Source organism: Giraffa tippelskirchi, chromosome 10 (assembly GCF_054371585.1).
Source record: "Giraffa tippelskirchi isolate mGirTip1 chromosome 10, T2T-mGirTip1v1.2.pri, whole genome shotgun sequence".
In the NCBI taxonomy this organism is placed as follows: Eukaryota; Metazoa; Chordata; class Mammalia; order Artiodactyla; family Giraffidae; genus Giraffa; species Giraffa tippelskirchi.
This window is the reverse complement of record NC_137284.1, coordinates 84975868-84993315: the sequence shown is the minus strand read 5'-3', so window position 1 is coordinate 84993315 and position 17448 is coordinate 84975868. Positions and strand designations below refer to the sequence as shown.

The 17448-nt window shown below is 34.6% G+C and overlaps 1 protein-coding gene across 20 annotated transcripts in view; it reads right to left on the bottom strand.

Moving 5' to 3' along the window:
- The window catches only part of CACNA2D1 (calcium voltage-gated channel auxiliary subunit alpha2delta 1), a 524609-nt gene that overhangs the window by 121345 nt on the left and 385816 nt on the right, over nt 1–17448 (bottom strand). For all 20 annotated transcript variants that reach the window (XR_014067144.1, XR_014067142.1, XR_014067141.1 and 17 more), the window contains 2 exons: nt 4101–4170; nt 1837–1887 (listed from right to left, as the gene is read on the bottom strand). Coding sequence is in view for 16 of the 20 variants with exons in the window: in XM_081535600.1 (XP_081391726.1) it covers nt 1837–1887; nt 4101–4170 (121 nt within the window). In the remaining 4 variants the exon portion in view is untranslated. The remainder of the gene's footprint in view (nt 1–1836; nt 1888–4100; nt 4171–17448) is intronic.

Genomic DNA, 17448 nt, shown 5'->3' with positions numbered 1-17448 from the left:
CTACAAAATAGTTACCTACAAAACATCCAAGAATTTTAAAAGCCTTGCATTCAGAAAGTTTCATTGTCTTTTCTCTCTCTCCTACCTCCACCTTCTATATAGTCCCTCTAGATGATCGCAACAATGCCACTTTGCTTCTATCAATTCTCCCATCTGAAATTCCACTCTTTTCTCTCCCTTCCATGCCTGCCTTGTTAAATCTCAGCTATAAGGATTCAATTCTAATTTTATCTCCTTAATGAAGTCTTTCCTGACACTTCAAATTGGAATGCGCTCTCTCACCTATGTATTCTTTCAGTGCTGTGTCATATTTTATATCTCACACTTTCTATAATTGTTTTAAGTTATTTGTGAATATGGTTTCATCTCACTAATACATTTGAATCATCATTGAGAGGAGGAACCGTGTCTTAATAATCTTTGTCTCTATATCATCACATTGTATATAAGATACTCTCAGTTTAGTTCTGTTGAAATAATTTTTTAAAATGCCATTACCACCTCATGTACATTTACTTTTAACTTTAGTAGACCTTATGCATTCTAAATATTTTAATATAAGAAATTATGTCTGGACCTTAGCATATATCCAATAGGATTACAACATATTGCATTCCCATTTAGAGTTATACTTCAGAAGACTAACAAGGATTAGCAAATGTACAAAATCTACCATAATTTAACTTAAAAAGATGAAGTTTAAACTCATTTTAACAAATGAAATGAGATTTAATATATAAGTTATATTTGTTGACTTCATTTATCTTCTCTTTGTCAGGCAAGATTATAAGATTTTAAACTTGTTACTTCAGGTTATAATGGAGAAATTTAAAAATGCTGACAATATCCTGTGAAATGAATTTAGTTGCCTATAAAACATGGAATTTTGTTACTTCCAGTGGCAAAGAACAGATGAAAGTGTCAGTTGCTCAGTCGTGTCCGAATCTTTGTGACTCCGTGGACTGTACCTGCCACGATACTCTGTCCATAGAATTCTCCAGGCAAGAATATTGGAGTGGGTTGCCATTCCCTTCTCCAGGGTGTCTTCTTGACACAGGGATTGAACTCAAGTCACCTGCACTGCAGGAAAATTTTTTTTGCACTACCAGGGAAGTAAAGAGAGATGAGGATATAATCTTTTTCTCTCAGGGAAAATAATAAAAGCTTTTCTACCTCTTGTTTTTAATTCTGTAGTATTGCTCTTAAAAACTGAATCTTCACAGCAGGATATAGTCTCCTCTATGTTCTACAGTTTCAAATTTCAATTTCTATCTTATTGGAAGATTATATACACATACCTAACTTGAAACAATGTGACAAATAAATATCCAATATAAAAACTAATGAATTTTTTTCTTCTATTTCAGCATTTCCCTTGAGAAAGTTCTAGTATGGACATGTAATATATCTAGTAGTAATCTATTTTGTGACCGATCCCTAAAAGGTATTTGGATCAATAGTGACTAAGTGCCATCTAAACAATTCTATATTTTTGGTAGCAGAAACGGATTGGTTTTAGCAACCATGTACTTTAATACTGTTTAACAAGCAAAAAACTGGAAGCAAATTAATAATTTTTCAAAAAGCTTAGACTTCAGAACCAAGTCATAATTTTTAATTCTGACAAAGATTCCTCTCATTTTCAAGAAGAGAATTTTTGTTTGTTTTGTTACTGTCTTAATTTGATTTCTTTGCCTGGATATAGACAAAGTCATAATAATTATTCTTTGGTTTTTTTCTTCCCCACCTATTTTCTAGTCTCAAACTATTACTGCTACCGAAAACCCTCCCTATATTCTCAGTATATAAAAAATAATGCAATGTTTAACTACTTACACATCAACCAGAATAAGCATGTCTTTAGGAGATGCAGCTCCTTGGATGTACCTGAAACAAAAACACTCATATGAGAATTTTTTTTTCTCCTGTAAAATCTCAAACACTGATATTTGTTGAATTGCTATTTACTGATCTCTGAGACATTTTCCAAGCATGGCTCTATGTGCTTCCTATCTGGGTAGACAATACTATTTAATTCACGATTCTGCAACATCAACTTAAAAACACAATATTTAACATAATAGAGATATCAGAGGTATAATATTTAAAGTATGTTTTACAGGTATTTATAACAAAGGAATAAGAGATGTGCTTTAATACTAGGAGTATAAGAAATTAACAGGGGGGAAAAGTTATCCTAAATTCCGTTTTGCTGACCACAGTTTTCAAAACTCACTCTAAGGAATAATAATAAAAATAAATAATAAGATTATGTCATTAATTTAAATACACACACACAAAATTCCCACAAAAATAAATTAGTAGTCTAGGAATGTGAAAAAGCAGTATCAATATAAGGGAAATACAAAGGGACAAGAAAGTAATTAGAAACAGAGCAATATATAATGTTATTTCCAAGAGTTTCAAGTAGTGGTTTTCAAACTTTACAGTATCTAAAAGTCACCTGGAGAGTCAGTTCAAAATGTTGATTGTCACACTAAACCCCAGTCCTATAGATTCAGAATCTCTGTGTATGAAATGAGATTCTAGGAGAACAGCTTAGTCACTGTAGACATAAAGTTAACTAAAGGTGAATAATCCCAAAAGCTCATGATGCCTGGCTGCAGACTGATGGGAACTAGGGGCCTGCCTTCCCTAACAAAAAGACCTGAGTCTGAACTCAATGTTCTACTTATTTTCCACCACTCTAAATCTAACTTCTCAGAAGCTTGCCAGATAACTTGCCAATTAGCTTTCACACAACATTCAGCACAGTTAGTAACTATTCAGGATTATATGGTCATGGAACAGAATTTTTAGCTTGCATTCAAGTTTGTTTCTCTATCAGAAGGTAAAATGGCAACGTTGCTGGGTTATGTCAATGAAAGGCAAATCTAGTTCATGTCTAGCATTTTGACAAATGGTCCTGGCATGCGTCTCCATGGGAAAATGAGAGGACAGAATTTCATCTGTCTCCCCTGGTTGGGACCTAGTTTCTAATTTTCTGCCAAAACAACTTGTTCCTGAACCTAAATCACATGATGGCAGAGGGTTTGCCTCCACTCAGCAACCTATCGCTCCATAGCCACTAAATTGGTGAAATATTAATAAGAATAATATGTGGATTAATAGCATCTGGTAATATTATACATGGTTTGTATTAATGTAAATTGCTACTAGGACATTTAACAGAGCATTTAAAAAGCTTTAAATATATTTCTTTGAATTGACCATTACGTGTCTTAGAATTTGTCTGAATCCTAACAAAAAGTGAGAAATAACCTATATGTCCATTAATAGAGGATTTTTAAAATAACTTATGATTTAGTCATTCTTTTAAAATGATGTTAAGTGTGTTTCTTATGAAAAGGCACTCAAAGGTATTGATATGAAATAGTAGCTTACAAAGCAGTATACTGTATAATAACATGCATATTCATTAAAAAATATATAGCCACACATCACATACATTAAAAAAATCAATTAAAATACATAAGTTTAAGAATTATTTCCAATGAGGGTAATTATGCCTTTTTTGGTATTCTTCTACTTATATATTAGGATAATGAGTTTCTTTAGAAGGAACAATTAAACTTTCTTTTTGGAAAAATGAAACCTAAGCAATATGTCTATAACTAGGGGTAGCTCTTTCCTTAGGGCTAGTTCTCATTAATTCACCGCCAGAGGCAAACTACCTTCTACTCTATCTGGACACTTTGTTAGAGCCCTACTACAAGGAAGTGGGAGTATTTCAATAGAAATCCCTAAAAGCTAAAAGAGATTTAGAGATGACATTAACTAAAAACTTAAAGGAAGTCCACTTCAAATGCATTTGATGAATCAGTTCAACAATATTCATTATCAGTGCCTACTGAACTCATCATTTTCATTTAAGTATTTTTAAAAGTAGAAATGTATAGAAAATGCAAATGTACAGAGGGAAAAAAAACACTAGAGCTCTATAATAATCAAGACAATATTAACACTAATAATAGAATGAGTCCCTCCAACTTTTACACCAAAAGAAAAAAAAGAAAGAAAAAGAAATAAAACCTATTTTGTTTTTTTTCATCTTGTCATTATTACCCAAACATTCTTACCATGGTCTCCTGCGTACATCATAAAGGTCAATCTTGTTTGGAGTTCTACTGTTATCAACCCATGGAGAAGCTTTAAAAAAGAGAGACAGAAAGAATTAGAAAGAAAGAAGTTAAATTTAAAATAGAGAATTAAAACCAAAATATTAGGTATTATCTAGGAAAGTAATATTTTTAAAAGTTACAAAGCACTAAGGACACATTCCATTTATCCACAGAAAAGTTAAAATGGGAGATACCAGAGTTTTATGCCTTTAATCTTTTTCTTTTTTAAATGGAAAACAACATAGCAATACAGAAGAAAGTGGCTTAAGTCAATTTTTTTTCATATTATTTCAGAAATAACCTGTAGGCATAGGGATGTTCAGAGTGCCCATGAGTATGTTTCACCAAGTGTCCAGAAAATATACATTTCCTTTCCTCTCTACTAACAGAAAAATTTAACATAAACTTTATTTGCCACTAATGAAAACTGTACTTTAAATTATTTGATCCTTTTATTTTCATTCAGTGTTATACTATCTTGGTCTATAAAAAGACTGTTTTTCTTGGATTGTTATCACATAATAGCATAATTTTTTAACCTTGTTGTGTTGTTCAGTCACTAAGTCATGTCCAACTCTTTGCAACCCTAAGAACTGCAGCATGCCAGGCTTCCCGGTCCTTCACTGTCTCCCAGAGTTTCTCAAACTCATTTCTATTGAGACAGTGATACTATCCAACCACCTCATTCTCTGTCACCCCCATTTCCTCCTGCCCTCAATCTTTCCCAGGATCAGGGTCTTCTATAATGAGTCAGCTCTTCCCATCAGGTAGCCAAAGTACTGGAACTTCCGATTCAGTACTTTTTGTTCAGTCACTCAGTTGTGTCCAACTCTTTGTGACCCCATGGACTGCAGCACACTAGACCTCCCTGTCCTTTACTATCTCCTTGAGTTTGCTCAAACTCATGTCCACTTAGTCGATGATGCCATCTCATCCTCTGTTGCCCCCTTCTCCTGCCCTCAGTCTTTCCCCGCATCAGGGTCTTTTCCAATGAGTCGTTCCTTCACATGTGATGGCCAAAGTATTGGAGCTTTGGGACCAGTCCTTCCAATCAATATTCAGGGATTATTTCTTTTAGGATTAACTGGTTTGATCTCCTTGCTGACCAACGGATTCTCAAGAATATTTTCCAGCACCACAGTTCCAAAGCATCAATTCTTCAGAGCTCATCTTTCATGGTCCAACTCTCTCATCCATACATAACTACTGGATAAACAATAGCTATGACTATATGGACTATACAGACTTTTGTTTTTCCAGCACCACAGTTCCAAAGCATCAATTCTTCAGAGCTCATCTTTCATGGTCCAACTCTCTCATCCATACATAACTACTGGATAAACAATAGCTATGACTATATGGACTATACGGACTTTTGTTGGCAAAGTGATGTCTCTGCTTTTTAATACGCTATGTAAGTCTGTCAGAGCTTTCCTTCCAAGGAGCAAGTGTCTTTTAATTTCATGCCTGAGGTCACTTTGCACAGTGATTTTTCAGCCCAAGAAAATAAAATCTGTCACTGCTTCCACTTTTTCCCCATTTGCCATGAAGTGATGGGACTGGATGCCATGATCTTTATTTTTTGAAAGTTGAGTTTTAAGCCATCTTTTCCACTCTTCTTTTTCACCATCATCAAGAAGCTCTTTGGTTCCTCTTCATTTTCTGCCATTAGAGTGGCATATTTGATAATGGCTTGTTCATTTAAAATTATAACTTAAACTATAATTAACATAACTGCACTGAAAAAAAAAAAACTTTTCCTGATATTTATTTGAATGATGTGAAGTAATTCAAGTACAGATTCAAGAATCTTCTATTAACTAACAGAAGGTGTTTCAGAGTCTTAATCATTGTGCAGTAAATAGAAAAAAGGATGTTTAACTGCTTTTAAAATGTTATTATTTTATACTATTCCAATTAACTCTAAAGTTACTTTAATTAAAATACTTTACAAAGCTTTACACATACACACACACCCCTTTGACCCAACGGAGAACAATAAGTGCTTATGAATTGGATGATAATTTTATGCCGAAGTCTTCCTCTCCTTGAACACACTTAGACATGTAACTCTTTGGAAAATTCCCAATAATAATTCATATGATGTACATCTCTCAATGTATTTTGCCCTTTATTGAGAAATGATGAAAATTATATAGAACTTTTCTGAGAATCATATTTATTAGCTGACTAAGATAATTTGGCCAATTAGGATTTGTCAAAAATATGTATTACTGAGCCTCTCCTTGACTGTGAAATTGCTTTCTTATTAGCACCTACATAAGAAAATGATTTATTCTTTTAAAATAACTAATCACATTTATAAGAAACAGTTAAGTTTAAATATAGCACTCTCCCAACAATATGTACTGATATAGTATGTAGCTGAAATGGCAAATTTACTTTAATTATTCCCATTTGCATCTGCAGAAACTTAGAGTCAGTGAGATAAACTACGACTTTTTTTTTTTCTTGTTGTGGTAGCACTAGAATTCAGCAACAAGCACACAGGCAGACATTTCAGTTCACATTCAACTATTACATAATTTCTCAAGTCTGGGTCTTTGTAATAACTTCAAATTTATTGCATTCTTCTTTCAGTACAATCCTGGGCTGGTTGTACATTTATTCCCTCTTAACTCCAAATTCACTCTTTTATCTTGTTTTATGAAAATGTCTCTTGGTCCCTTAGATATTTTTCTTTTACCTAACAAGGACAATTTAAGCTTTCTCAGCAGATGATGAAAAAAGACATTGTGAGAAAAGGGTTTCTGCATCCGGGTCTGGTTTGTTTGCTCAAAGGCTCTGGCAGTAAGTGCAGCTTTCCCGGTGTGGCTCTGGCAGTTACGTATTCTCCAGAGCTCACGTGCAGCTTCTCCAGACCAAGGCTTATGGAGCGCTGTCTGGTTCTCCAGCAGTACCCTCGGGTGTTTTTTTTGTGGAGAGTCTCTGAGGAGACACCTGCAACTCAGAGGGTGAACTTCCAACAAACTCTGTGACACTGCAGTACCTTCTCTGCCATTTGATGGGCCAGAACCATGTCCTCTGTAAAAGGATCTGCATCTCAATCCAGGGGCACTAGGGGACCAAAGTCTCTTCCTTCGGCTGCCTATTTCTGCCCTACGGGTGGTAGTTACACAATCTTGTATCTGGAATTCCTGTATTATTTAGACTTATCCCTGCTTCTAGCCAATTCCTCTTTAATCCCTGCCAAAGTTAATAATTCTTTATTAAAAAAATTAACTAGCCCTGTTTAAAATGTTGTATTATCTCTTTTCTGATTCAGACTGATACAAATATTTCGGTGAGAGGAGAACTGGGATTGGTTACCACTGACAATAAAAGTGATCACCATGAGTTGAAAGTGATCAACCAGTGTATCTGAAAATGGTTAAAAAAAACCCAGGAATTTGAAAGTCACATTTAAATTAGATTTCTGCCATAGGGGTACATATGTCCCCTATGGGTGATTCACGTTGATGTTTGACAGAAAACAACAAAATTCTGTAAAGCAATTATCCTTAAATTAAAAACTAAATTAATTTAAAAAATTGGATTTCTAAATACTTTACGGAGCACATGCACTTAGGATTTCTGGTTTTGGTATAATTGCTAATTGAAATGAACTGTAATATTTATTAATATGTTCCATAAAATTTATTTCTTTAAAGACAGAAAAAAAGGTCATAATTTACAATAGGAGTCAGACATTAAATTGTAACATGTAACATGTTTTATAACTTTAGATAGCTTCTATTTAAAAGTATTAATACTGTTCCCATAGAAGTCTGCAGAGATATTTACTAGAGGGAAATAACCATTGGTTATTTTAAGATGTCTACATTATGTTAAAATTAAATAATGTACTCTCTTCTGTGATACTAATTACTTGATTGCAAAATCCCATTGTGGTACTTATATGGTACATTATTTATATAGGCTCAGAAAGATGGAAGGTCAAATAGTAAAAAAAGATAATAACCATACATTGCAATTCCCTGGAATAATCAGCTTCATAATGAGGTTCAATGAACACTGTGTAAAAGAAAATCAGAGTTTCTACAAACCTTGCAAAAAGTGAAATGTTGCTCATTTTAAAAGTCCCTTTTGCTTTCCAATAAGATTTTGGAATGGCAGGATAAAGAAGTAGAAATGATAGCCTACAATGTGGGCATCTCATTTCTTAAGGCCATCATTAATGGTGATAATGATCACTTGTTTTTTTTATCCTGATAAAAAATCAACTGTGGGTGTATCTTTGACTAAATCTACCTGATAGCATTTCTACTTTACATAATATTTAGGGTGTGCTATGTCAGTGATCAAACCATTGATTTAAACTGTTTACCTATATGTTAACTCAGAATACTGAAATATTCTTGAGAAAGTATGCACACTGTTGAGCCATTTTCTAGTAAATATGCTTAAGAATAAGAGTATGAGTTTTTCATTTCCGCTAGGAAGTAATAAAGTACAAAATGATGAACTGAGGGCTGATTCTCTGGTAAAGACACCATTTTGAATGACATCTAATTGCATGTTCAATTAACAAGTTAAAATGCATTTTTAAAATTCAAAAAGACTTCATATTTTTAGTCTCATGGAAAGACAAAAAAAGTAAGCTTTCTCATACTAAAAAAATGCCTGTAAAAGCCAACTGTGATTCTATTGCCTGGATCTCTCTTTCTTTCTCTCTCTCTCTCTCTCTCTCACACACACACACACACACACACACACACACACAGACACAGAGTTTACCTGCAGTTACCTACATTGCCATGCTTTTTTTAAAAGGGCATATGCAAATAAATTCTGAAGATAGATAAAATTTGATAGCTGTTGTAATCTAGATTAAAAACCAAGTTCTCTGAGAGAACAAAACAAAGAAAGACTGCTCTGGGGAAAGCCAAATGTATTCTATTTGGAATTATGGATAAGTTGTATAAGACTAGAAATGGGGCTCTGGGATCAAAGCATATAGGGATAGGAAAAATGGGGCAGGTTGTAGAATGTAAAACCAAATAAATACTAAAGGGGGAAAAACAGTTTGGAGTACATGAGAAGCTTTAACTGTACAGTTAAGAGGTAAAACTCAAAATGTAGATTAGGTTAGATTCTTTGGATGGCCTGAAGCCGCATTAAGTGAGCCAGATGTCATTAGGTGAACAATCCCAGACAGCTTCATTTTACTAGAGAAGTGATAATCTAAGTTCACTCCAGATAACTTTTTAATAAATATACTAGATGTCTTGTTGCATTGCATGTTAATATGTTTAAGACATTTCCTGTCTCATCTACCTGTGAGCTTCTTCAGAGCAAAATTCTCTCCTATTGGTACCTGAATCCTTAGGAACCTCAGTTCCTTCAGAAACAGCAATTTTGCTAGTTCTTATGTTTTCCTCCTTTCAACTTACACTTGAGTATATCGACATCGGAGAAGGCAATGGCACCCCACTCCAGTACTCTTGCCTGGAAAATCCCATGGACGGAGGAGCCTGGTAGGCTGCAGTCCATGGGGTCGCTAAGAGTCGGACATGACTGAACGACTTCGCTTTCACTTTTCCCTTTCATGCACTGGAGAAGGAAATGGCAACCCACTCCAGTATTCTTGCCTGGAGAATCCCAGGGACGGCGGAGCCTGGTGGGCTGCCGTCTATGGAGTCGCACAGAGTTGGACACGACTGAAGCGACTTAGCAGCAGCATATCGACATATTTAATCAAATTCTTTTTAGATTTTAATATTGTTTCTAAGAAATGAGACTTGATGTTCAATGATAGTATTGTATTGGTTTGAGAGTGCCTTTGTGGTCATATGTCCACTACACTTTTCTAATTCATAGATAAGTAAACATTGGAAACTCATACACATATAAGGTATTACAGCCAAGGATAAATCATCATGTTTTAAAAATTAAAGTACTTGTTACAAAGCAATTTGCTGGTAATTCTGCATATATCAGAAAGCCCATGTAAAACATTTCCATTTAACAAGGATTATTTGTCAGCAGAAGTAGCAGATAACTAGGACAAGCTGTGAGATTAAACGAAATATTCAATAAAGTAAATTCTACGCGAAAACTTAATCATTTAGATGGTCCATATGTTATTATTAGCTGTAGTACAAAAATAAACTTGCACACAACAAGTTCTATTAAGTAAAACATGAAGAGAATTTTACTGGAAAATAATTTCAGATGTATGCTAGACAGAGAAACATTGAACTCTGACAGAGAAAAAAGTTTCTAGTTTTGTAAGCAAATAAATCCAGTTAGGTGATAATAGTGATACAGTTAAAAAAATAAATTGTGATTCTATAGGAACAAGATTCTTATTTTTATAACTCAATAATCTTTTTAGAAAATGGGGGTAAAGGAAGTATTTCTTCCAAATTTTATATTTGGTGTATCTGAGAGAAGGGCTTAAAAAGTCGGAATTTTGACAAAAGTGTTTTAAATTTTTCGTAATAAAATATACTGAACACAACAACAGCTGCACATCAAAGATGGTTCTATATATCTAAAAATGGATAGAAAATTTAGCAATGTATCAAAGAAAAAGGAATAAAATGAGTTACTTTAGAACTTAAAAAGAGTTAAAGATTTTTAACAATACTTACACACATATTTAGGGCTTGCCAGGTGGTGATAGTGGTAAAGAACCTGCCTGCCCATGCAGGAGACCTAAGAGAGGAAGTTTAATTTTTCCTGGGTCTGGAAGATCCCCTGGAGGAGGAAATGGCAACCCACTCCAGTACTCTTGCCTGGAGAATCCCGTGGACAGAGGAGCCTGGTGGGCTACAGTCCATAGGGTGGCACAGAGCCGGACACAACTAAAGCGACTTAGCACAGACACAGACAGATGCACACATTTTACATACAATTTTATCCTCCATCAAATTATGAGCACATCCCATTTTCATATCAGGATCTTACTTGACTGCTCTCACTTGTGAAATGACTGGACCCATAGTTGACTGCAAAGTTAACAACTCTTCAACACTTATATGTGAAAAATAAGACAGACTCAGGTAAAAGATGGGGTCATATAAAAGGAAACAAACATAAGGTTACAAAATTATCTCTATAAATTGGGATCATGTGAGAATTTCAATAATATATTACTTGGTGTGTGTATGTGTGTGCATTTATATATATATATATATGATGTTTTTGCAAGTAATACAACTGATCAATGGTATATAGAAAAGCAAACTGTATAATTTAGAATATAAATTGAAGGTAAACTATGACCATGAGACTCTGGCCAATGTTGCATAAGAGGAAAGGTTTTTTGTGATTTCCAGAAAGTGCCTTAAAAAGAGAGGGAATACTATTCTTTGTCCCTTAAGAAACAAACACAAGTAACAATGGTGGACACTGCAGAAGATATACTCAGAGAATGTCAGAGATATAAGACAGGCGTGTAAACCCTTGTATGTGAAGCTTCCTTATCAGCCTTGGTCTCTGTAACTGATATTCTTTGACTGAGTAAGAAACAAACCTCTATAGTGTTGAAATCACCGTTGCTTTGGATTTCCTGTAACTGGTAGCTAGTTTTATTCCTAACTGATGCATTGGACTCTAATCATTAGTATAAAAAAGCAATAAGGTAATCATTTCAACTTAAAGTGTATTCATACAGCATTCAACAAATATAATTAAACATATTTACAGTTAAACTTCATATCCATTCACAAATATCAAAGTAAAAAAAAATCAGGCTTTTTTTCTTTAAGATAACTGATCACTGAAAGCAGTTATTCTTTTATAAATACCTCAAAATGCTGAGGCTCCATTGCTATCATGTTTTCTTCAAATTAACCAGAAATCTAGCAAATGCTCCCTTTATAAATAACTAAAAAGGTATTCTTTGGACTGCTCTGTCATCTATTATTTGCTGTTTAAAACATTTTAAAGGTATTTTTCAAAAAGAGTTAAGCAGCTTAAGAATAACTGGCTATACACATGGCAAAAATATGTCCCTCTTTATACTCTGCACACATGTTCCTTCACATTTTATTTTAGCAAAATCCTAGCAGATCCAAGAACAAGGAAGTGGCCCCATAAGGAATATTTAACACTAATTTAGCATATACTAGGTTCCTGTTCTGTAAACCCATGTTTTTGAAATAAATAAATGAAAGAGGATGAAGAAAGAACAAATGTTCACTAAGACATTTAATTAAATGATTAACTAAAAATGTAACATGAAGTTTAAGAGATTTAAGTTTTTTCCTTTTTTATAAGTGGAACTAATTACCTAAAAAGAATAAGTGCTGTCTATGTTGGCATTCTGACAAGCCAGTAACTTCTAATTACAGTCCCAATTACTGCAGTAATTGGTACAATTTCAAGAGACACTAATAGATGAAATGTGTCGTCTATACCTATAGTTTTTATGATGTATAAAAATTCAAACAGTTGATAGCTCTTGAAAGCAGTTTTAATAACATTAAGGTTAATTTATGTATATCAATTAAGGGCTTCTAAAGGAAGTGAAGTGAAAGGTACTCAGTCATGTCTGCTTCTTTGCAACCCTATGGACTGTAGACCATGGAATTCTCTAGGCCATAATTCTGGAGTGGTAGCCTTTCCCTTCTCCAGGGGATCTTCCAAACCCAGGAACTGAGAGAACACTCACAAATTAAACTGATTGTCCAATCAGCACATATTCAACAAGATGTCATCAGATATGGGTTCCAGCTTCAACTCTGCCATGACATGCTGTATGACTAGAGCAACTCCCTCTACTTTATCCTATAAAACAAGGACTGTGATGTAGCCAATGAGGTCTAAATGCATAAGTAAATAAAGGTAATGCCTGCCTTGGAAACCACCTTCTCCAATCATGCCAAGTTACTGGTTAAGAAATAGGTTCAGAGATATGACTTATCCATGAAAGTTTCAATATGAATCAAGAACTCCTCTCAATACAATGTTCCTCCTCCTGTTATCAACAGCCTACCTATCTGCTAAGTTGGAGAGGAGAGAGGAGAAAAAGGAGAGGTGGAGAAGGAAGAGGAAAAGAAGGAGAAAAGGGGAAAAAAGAAAAAAAAAAGACATACAACAACCATTTTTTATATTGTATTTCCATATATATCAACCAAAATTAGAAAACAGACAAATTACTGATATTCAATCTAAGGACAGATGTTAGAGGTCAAATCCATCCCCACTCATATCAAACTGCTATCCAGAATTGGCTCTGCAGAGGTGCCCTTATATTATGTCAGCTCTGGAGCCCTCTGTGTATAGAGGCAGTAGTGCCTCCATGCAGTTTAAATAACCTGAAAAATGGAAATCAGCAGAGTGGCTAATCATCACTGGCTTTTTCCTAAATGTCTTAGCAAATAAGAAGCATTTAATTTTTTTCTCCTCTTAATTCTACTTTATCTTTTTTGTTTAACAGCTCAAGTTCCTGAATATTTCCCCAAGGCTACCATGATACCAAGATAAGGCAGTGAAACTTAAACACTGGCTATCAGGTTATATACCTGGTTAACCCACTCACACTATTAGCTCTGCTTTAAGCAGCATCTTAATATTTCACAAGAATACATTTTATTTTAGACCCTATATTGTGAGTTAGAGGATTTCGGTTTCTACAGAAAACAACTCATGTACAATAATATGGCAAAAAGGATTTAAAGGTGGCTTGTAGAATTATATAAAGAAAAAAAACACAAATTCTGCATTTATATTAATACATGAAATAGATTCTTGGATCCTCACAATGCCATGAGGTAATAGGAAAGTTTATTTCTCATATTTTCTCATAAACTCAGTGCTGGAGAGATAGGATTAACAAATTTAGGAAAAGGAAATTAAGGACATCCAATTAAATTTCTATTTTAATTAAAAAATAATTTTCAGAGTAAATACTAAATACTTTTCAAGAGTAAATATTTCCCAAACATCATATACTTACACTGAAAAATTCTTTGTTATCTGAAACTGAAATTTAACTGGACATTCTTGAGAAGTGACTTAACTAAGGTCATAGGTTAAAACCTACATCTTCTGACCAACTCCACCATGTGGAGTACCTACAAGTACTTGTCATTATATTATCTCATTGATCACAACTCTCAGGGGATAAATTGAAACATTTGTTGTTGTTGTTCTTTAGTCATCAATTCATGTCTGACTTTCATGACCCCATGAACTGTAACCCACCAGGTTCCTCTATCCATGGGATTTCCCAGGCAAAATTACTGGAGTGGGTTGCCATTTCCTTCTCCAGGAGATCTTCCCAACCCAGGGATTGAACCTGTGTCTCCTGCTTTAGAAGGCCGATTCTTTACCACTGAGCCACCTGGAAAGCCCCAAGATTTCAGTTCCCCAACCAGGGATCAAACCTGGGCTATCCAGTGGCTCAGTGTCCTAACCACTAGGCCATCAGGGAACTCTAAAATTGAAACGTTAGTGCTCATATTAGATGTGATGACTAAGGCTCAGAAAATTTAGAAGACCCATCTAGTTTCTCACAGTTAGTAGGGAGATCCTAGCCTGAGGTCCAAATCTTGCCATGCGAAAATCCAATTAGGTATTATCTATTCTATTTCAACTCACAAGTAAGATAATTAACAATAATTAAAGGCTATTTTGACCTTTGCTTTAACAGACAGTAATCAGGGATGAGCTGTTCCACATTATTTTGTACAGTATCAAAATGGAAAGACTAAAATCAGAGAGGAAAGTATGGCTTACTGAGAAATTTTTAAAAATCCTTCATTTTAAAAACTCTTTAAACCTGAAAGACATGTAAAATGTGTTGAAAGCATGCCTTAGCATACAGAGAACTACAGAGGTCCACTTTTAAATTATAATAATGTCTTAGTGTCTTTGCTAAAGACATTTGATTCTATTAGAGCATTATTATCATGAAGAGCAACTCATTCAGCCTTAAAAAAGACAAAAATCCTGCCATTTGTGACAACATGAATGAACCTGAGGGATATTATGCTAAACAAAATAAGCAGGCACAGAAGGACAAGTACTATATGGTTAGGTAGTTAGAATAGGAAAAATGAGTTCAAAAAGGTGGTGGCTAAAAGAAAAAGAAAAGAAAAGCCCGCAAAAATGGAACAAAAGAAAATCCCAGGACCAGACTGAGAACCTCAGGTGAAACAAACAGCCCTTCTGGCTAGCCCAGTTTACACAGGGCAGGCTCAGGGGGAGGAGAAAAACCATATAAAAAGAGGAGCCAAGATTGAGTCCTCTCTTCTTTTGGGTCAACCACCCTCATGCCTTGGGGATGTATTTCCCTTTGCTTGCCAAATAAAACTGAGCTGTAACAGAGAGGTAACACTGGTCCGTTGTTTCAAATTTTTGCTGCAGTGAGACAAAACTGAGGAAATTACACTTGCCCCGACAATATGATATCACTTACATGAGGAATCTAAAATAATCAAACTTATAGAAGGCAAGTAAAATGGTGGTTGCCAGGGGAAAGTACGAAGTGGGAAAGTATCAGTTAAAGAGTACAAAATTTCAGCTATACAAAACCAGTTAAGCCCTAGAGATCTTCTGTATAGCACAGAACCAGAAGGTAACAATACAGTATTGTACACTTAAAATTTTGCTAAGAAGGTAAAGTTGGGCTGTGTTCCACAGGCCTGCAGCTTTAAGGCTAAAGAGCCTGGAGATAGTCATAGAGACATCAATGGTTTAAAGGACTGGGGGATTTATGGGTCTGAAGCAAGGTCCTGAAGCAATACTCCACCATGTGTGGCTGCTGGTGGGCAGAAATATAGCCCAGTTTTAGCTGGAAGTGGAGAGTGGGGAGGGAATGAGGGAAGGAAGGAGGGGAAGTTTCCAGTTATAGGGAGAATTGACACTGATCTCAGCTTAGCTCATAGGTTACCAGTGAAAGCAGCAGAGAGCATGCCCCTCACTGCTCTTTGATGAGCTATCAGGTAGTGATGTTCTGATATAAAGCTTAGAATAATCACAAGCTGGGTCTGGGAGCAAGTATGTAGGCATTTATTGATTAGGTTCTACCTATTATTAAGAGTGAAAGTCAGTCAGGTGAATAGATTGTAGCTGAAGCAGGGACTAGTTGAGTGGGGATGGACAGAGAACAAGAGAACAGTCATCTTGGCTGCTCATTCCTCCCTCCATACAGGCTAGATCTTATGTTAAGTGTTTTTATAACACAAAATATAATAATAAATAAGAGAGTAGGAGGAAACTTTTCCAGATGATAAATAGGTTGATGACACTGATTGTGGTGATGGTATCACCAATGTATACTTATCTACAAATTAATTCAGTTACATATGTTAACTATGTACAGCTTTTCATATATCAAAAAAAATTTTTTTAAATAAAAGAGCACCTCAGCAACAGACTCACTAAATAAATTCAATGACATTTCATTGAGTGCATTCCATAGCAATCAAGAGAGCCATTATGAGACTCAGAGATGATTTGTTGAGTCAAATCTTAAAAAACACGGTATTATAGGAAAGCCCAGGGTTGCTTCCACAACTAACATTCTGGGAGGACCACATGGATTCAGCTAAACTAAATCTTTATGGAGTTTTTCCAAGGTAAAAGTGGAGAAATGTCAACATATTAGGAAGTGTATGATTAGGATTAAAAAAAAAAAATTAAAGCCATAATCCCTCAGTTAGCATTTAAAAGAAAATTTATTAGTGATTTATTGGTATGTTTAAAAGTTTACTTGTAGAAAGACTCATCTTGGAAAAATGTACATAATAGGATCCATCTTTCCTCCCAACTCTTGACCCCAATGTTCTCTCTCCCTTTCTTATACAATCTTTCCACTCTCCTCCCTATTTCTCTCTTATAATACTGTGTGTTCTTTCTTTTACATCATTATCAACTTCCCTGTAGCTCTGGGCTCTAGGTTTCTCATTATTATCATATTTTCTCTTACTTATCTTTTTCCTCCTATCCTCAGCTGCTCATATATGGAATTTTGTATTGAGTTAATACCTTTTAAAGCTACATAATGCTGTAAGTTATTGATAAATATAAATAATTATATTAATGTACTAGTGTTATTGTATACTAATTATAATTATAAATGTACTTTTATAAGACCTGCCATAATATTAAGGTTTATTTTATTAGGTTTACTATGTACATGAGTGATAAATGCCTTTTTCTTTACATTACATATGAAAGTTTTCAAATAACTGATATATAATATTGGACATATTAGTAACGTAAGAGTATTTTAGAAGTTTTACATTATATTGAACAGTATTTCCAAGTAGAAAATTCATCTATTATAGCAAGCTATGTGATATCTCCCTGGCATCCAATATTAATGTTT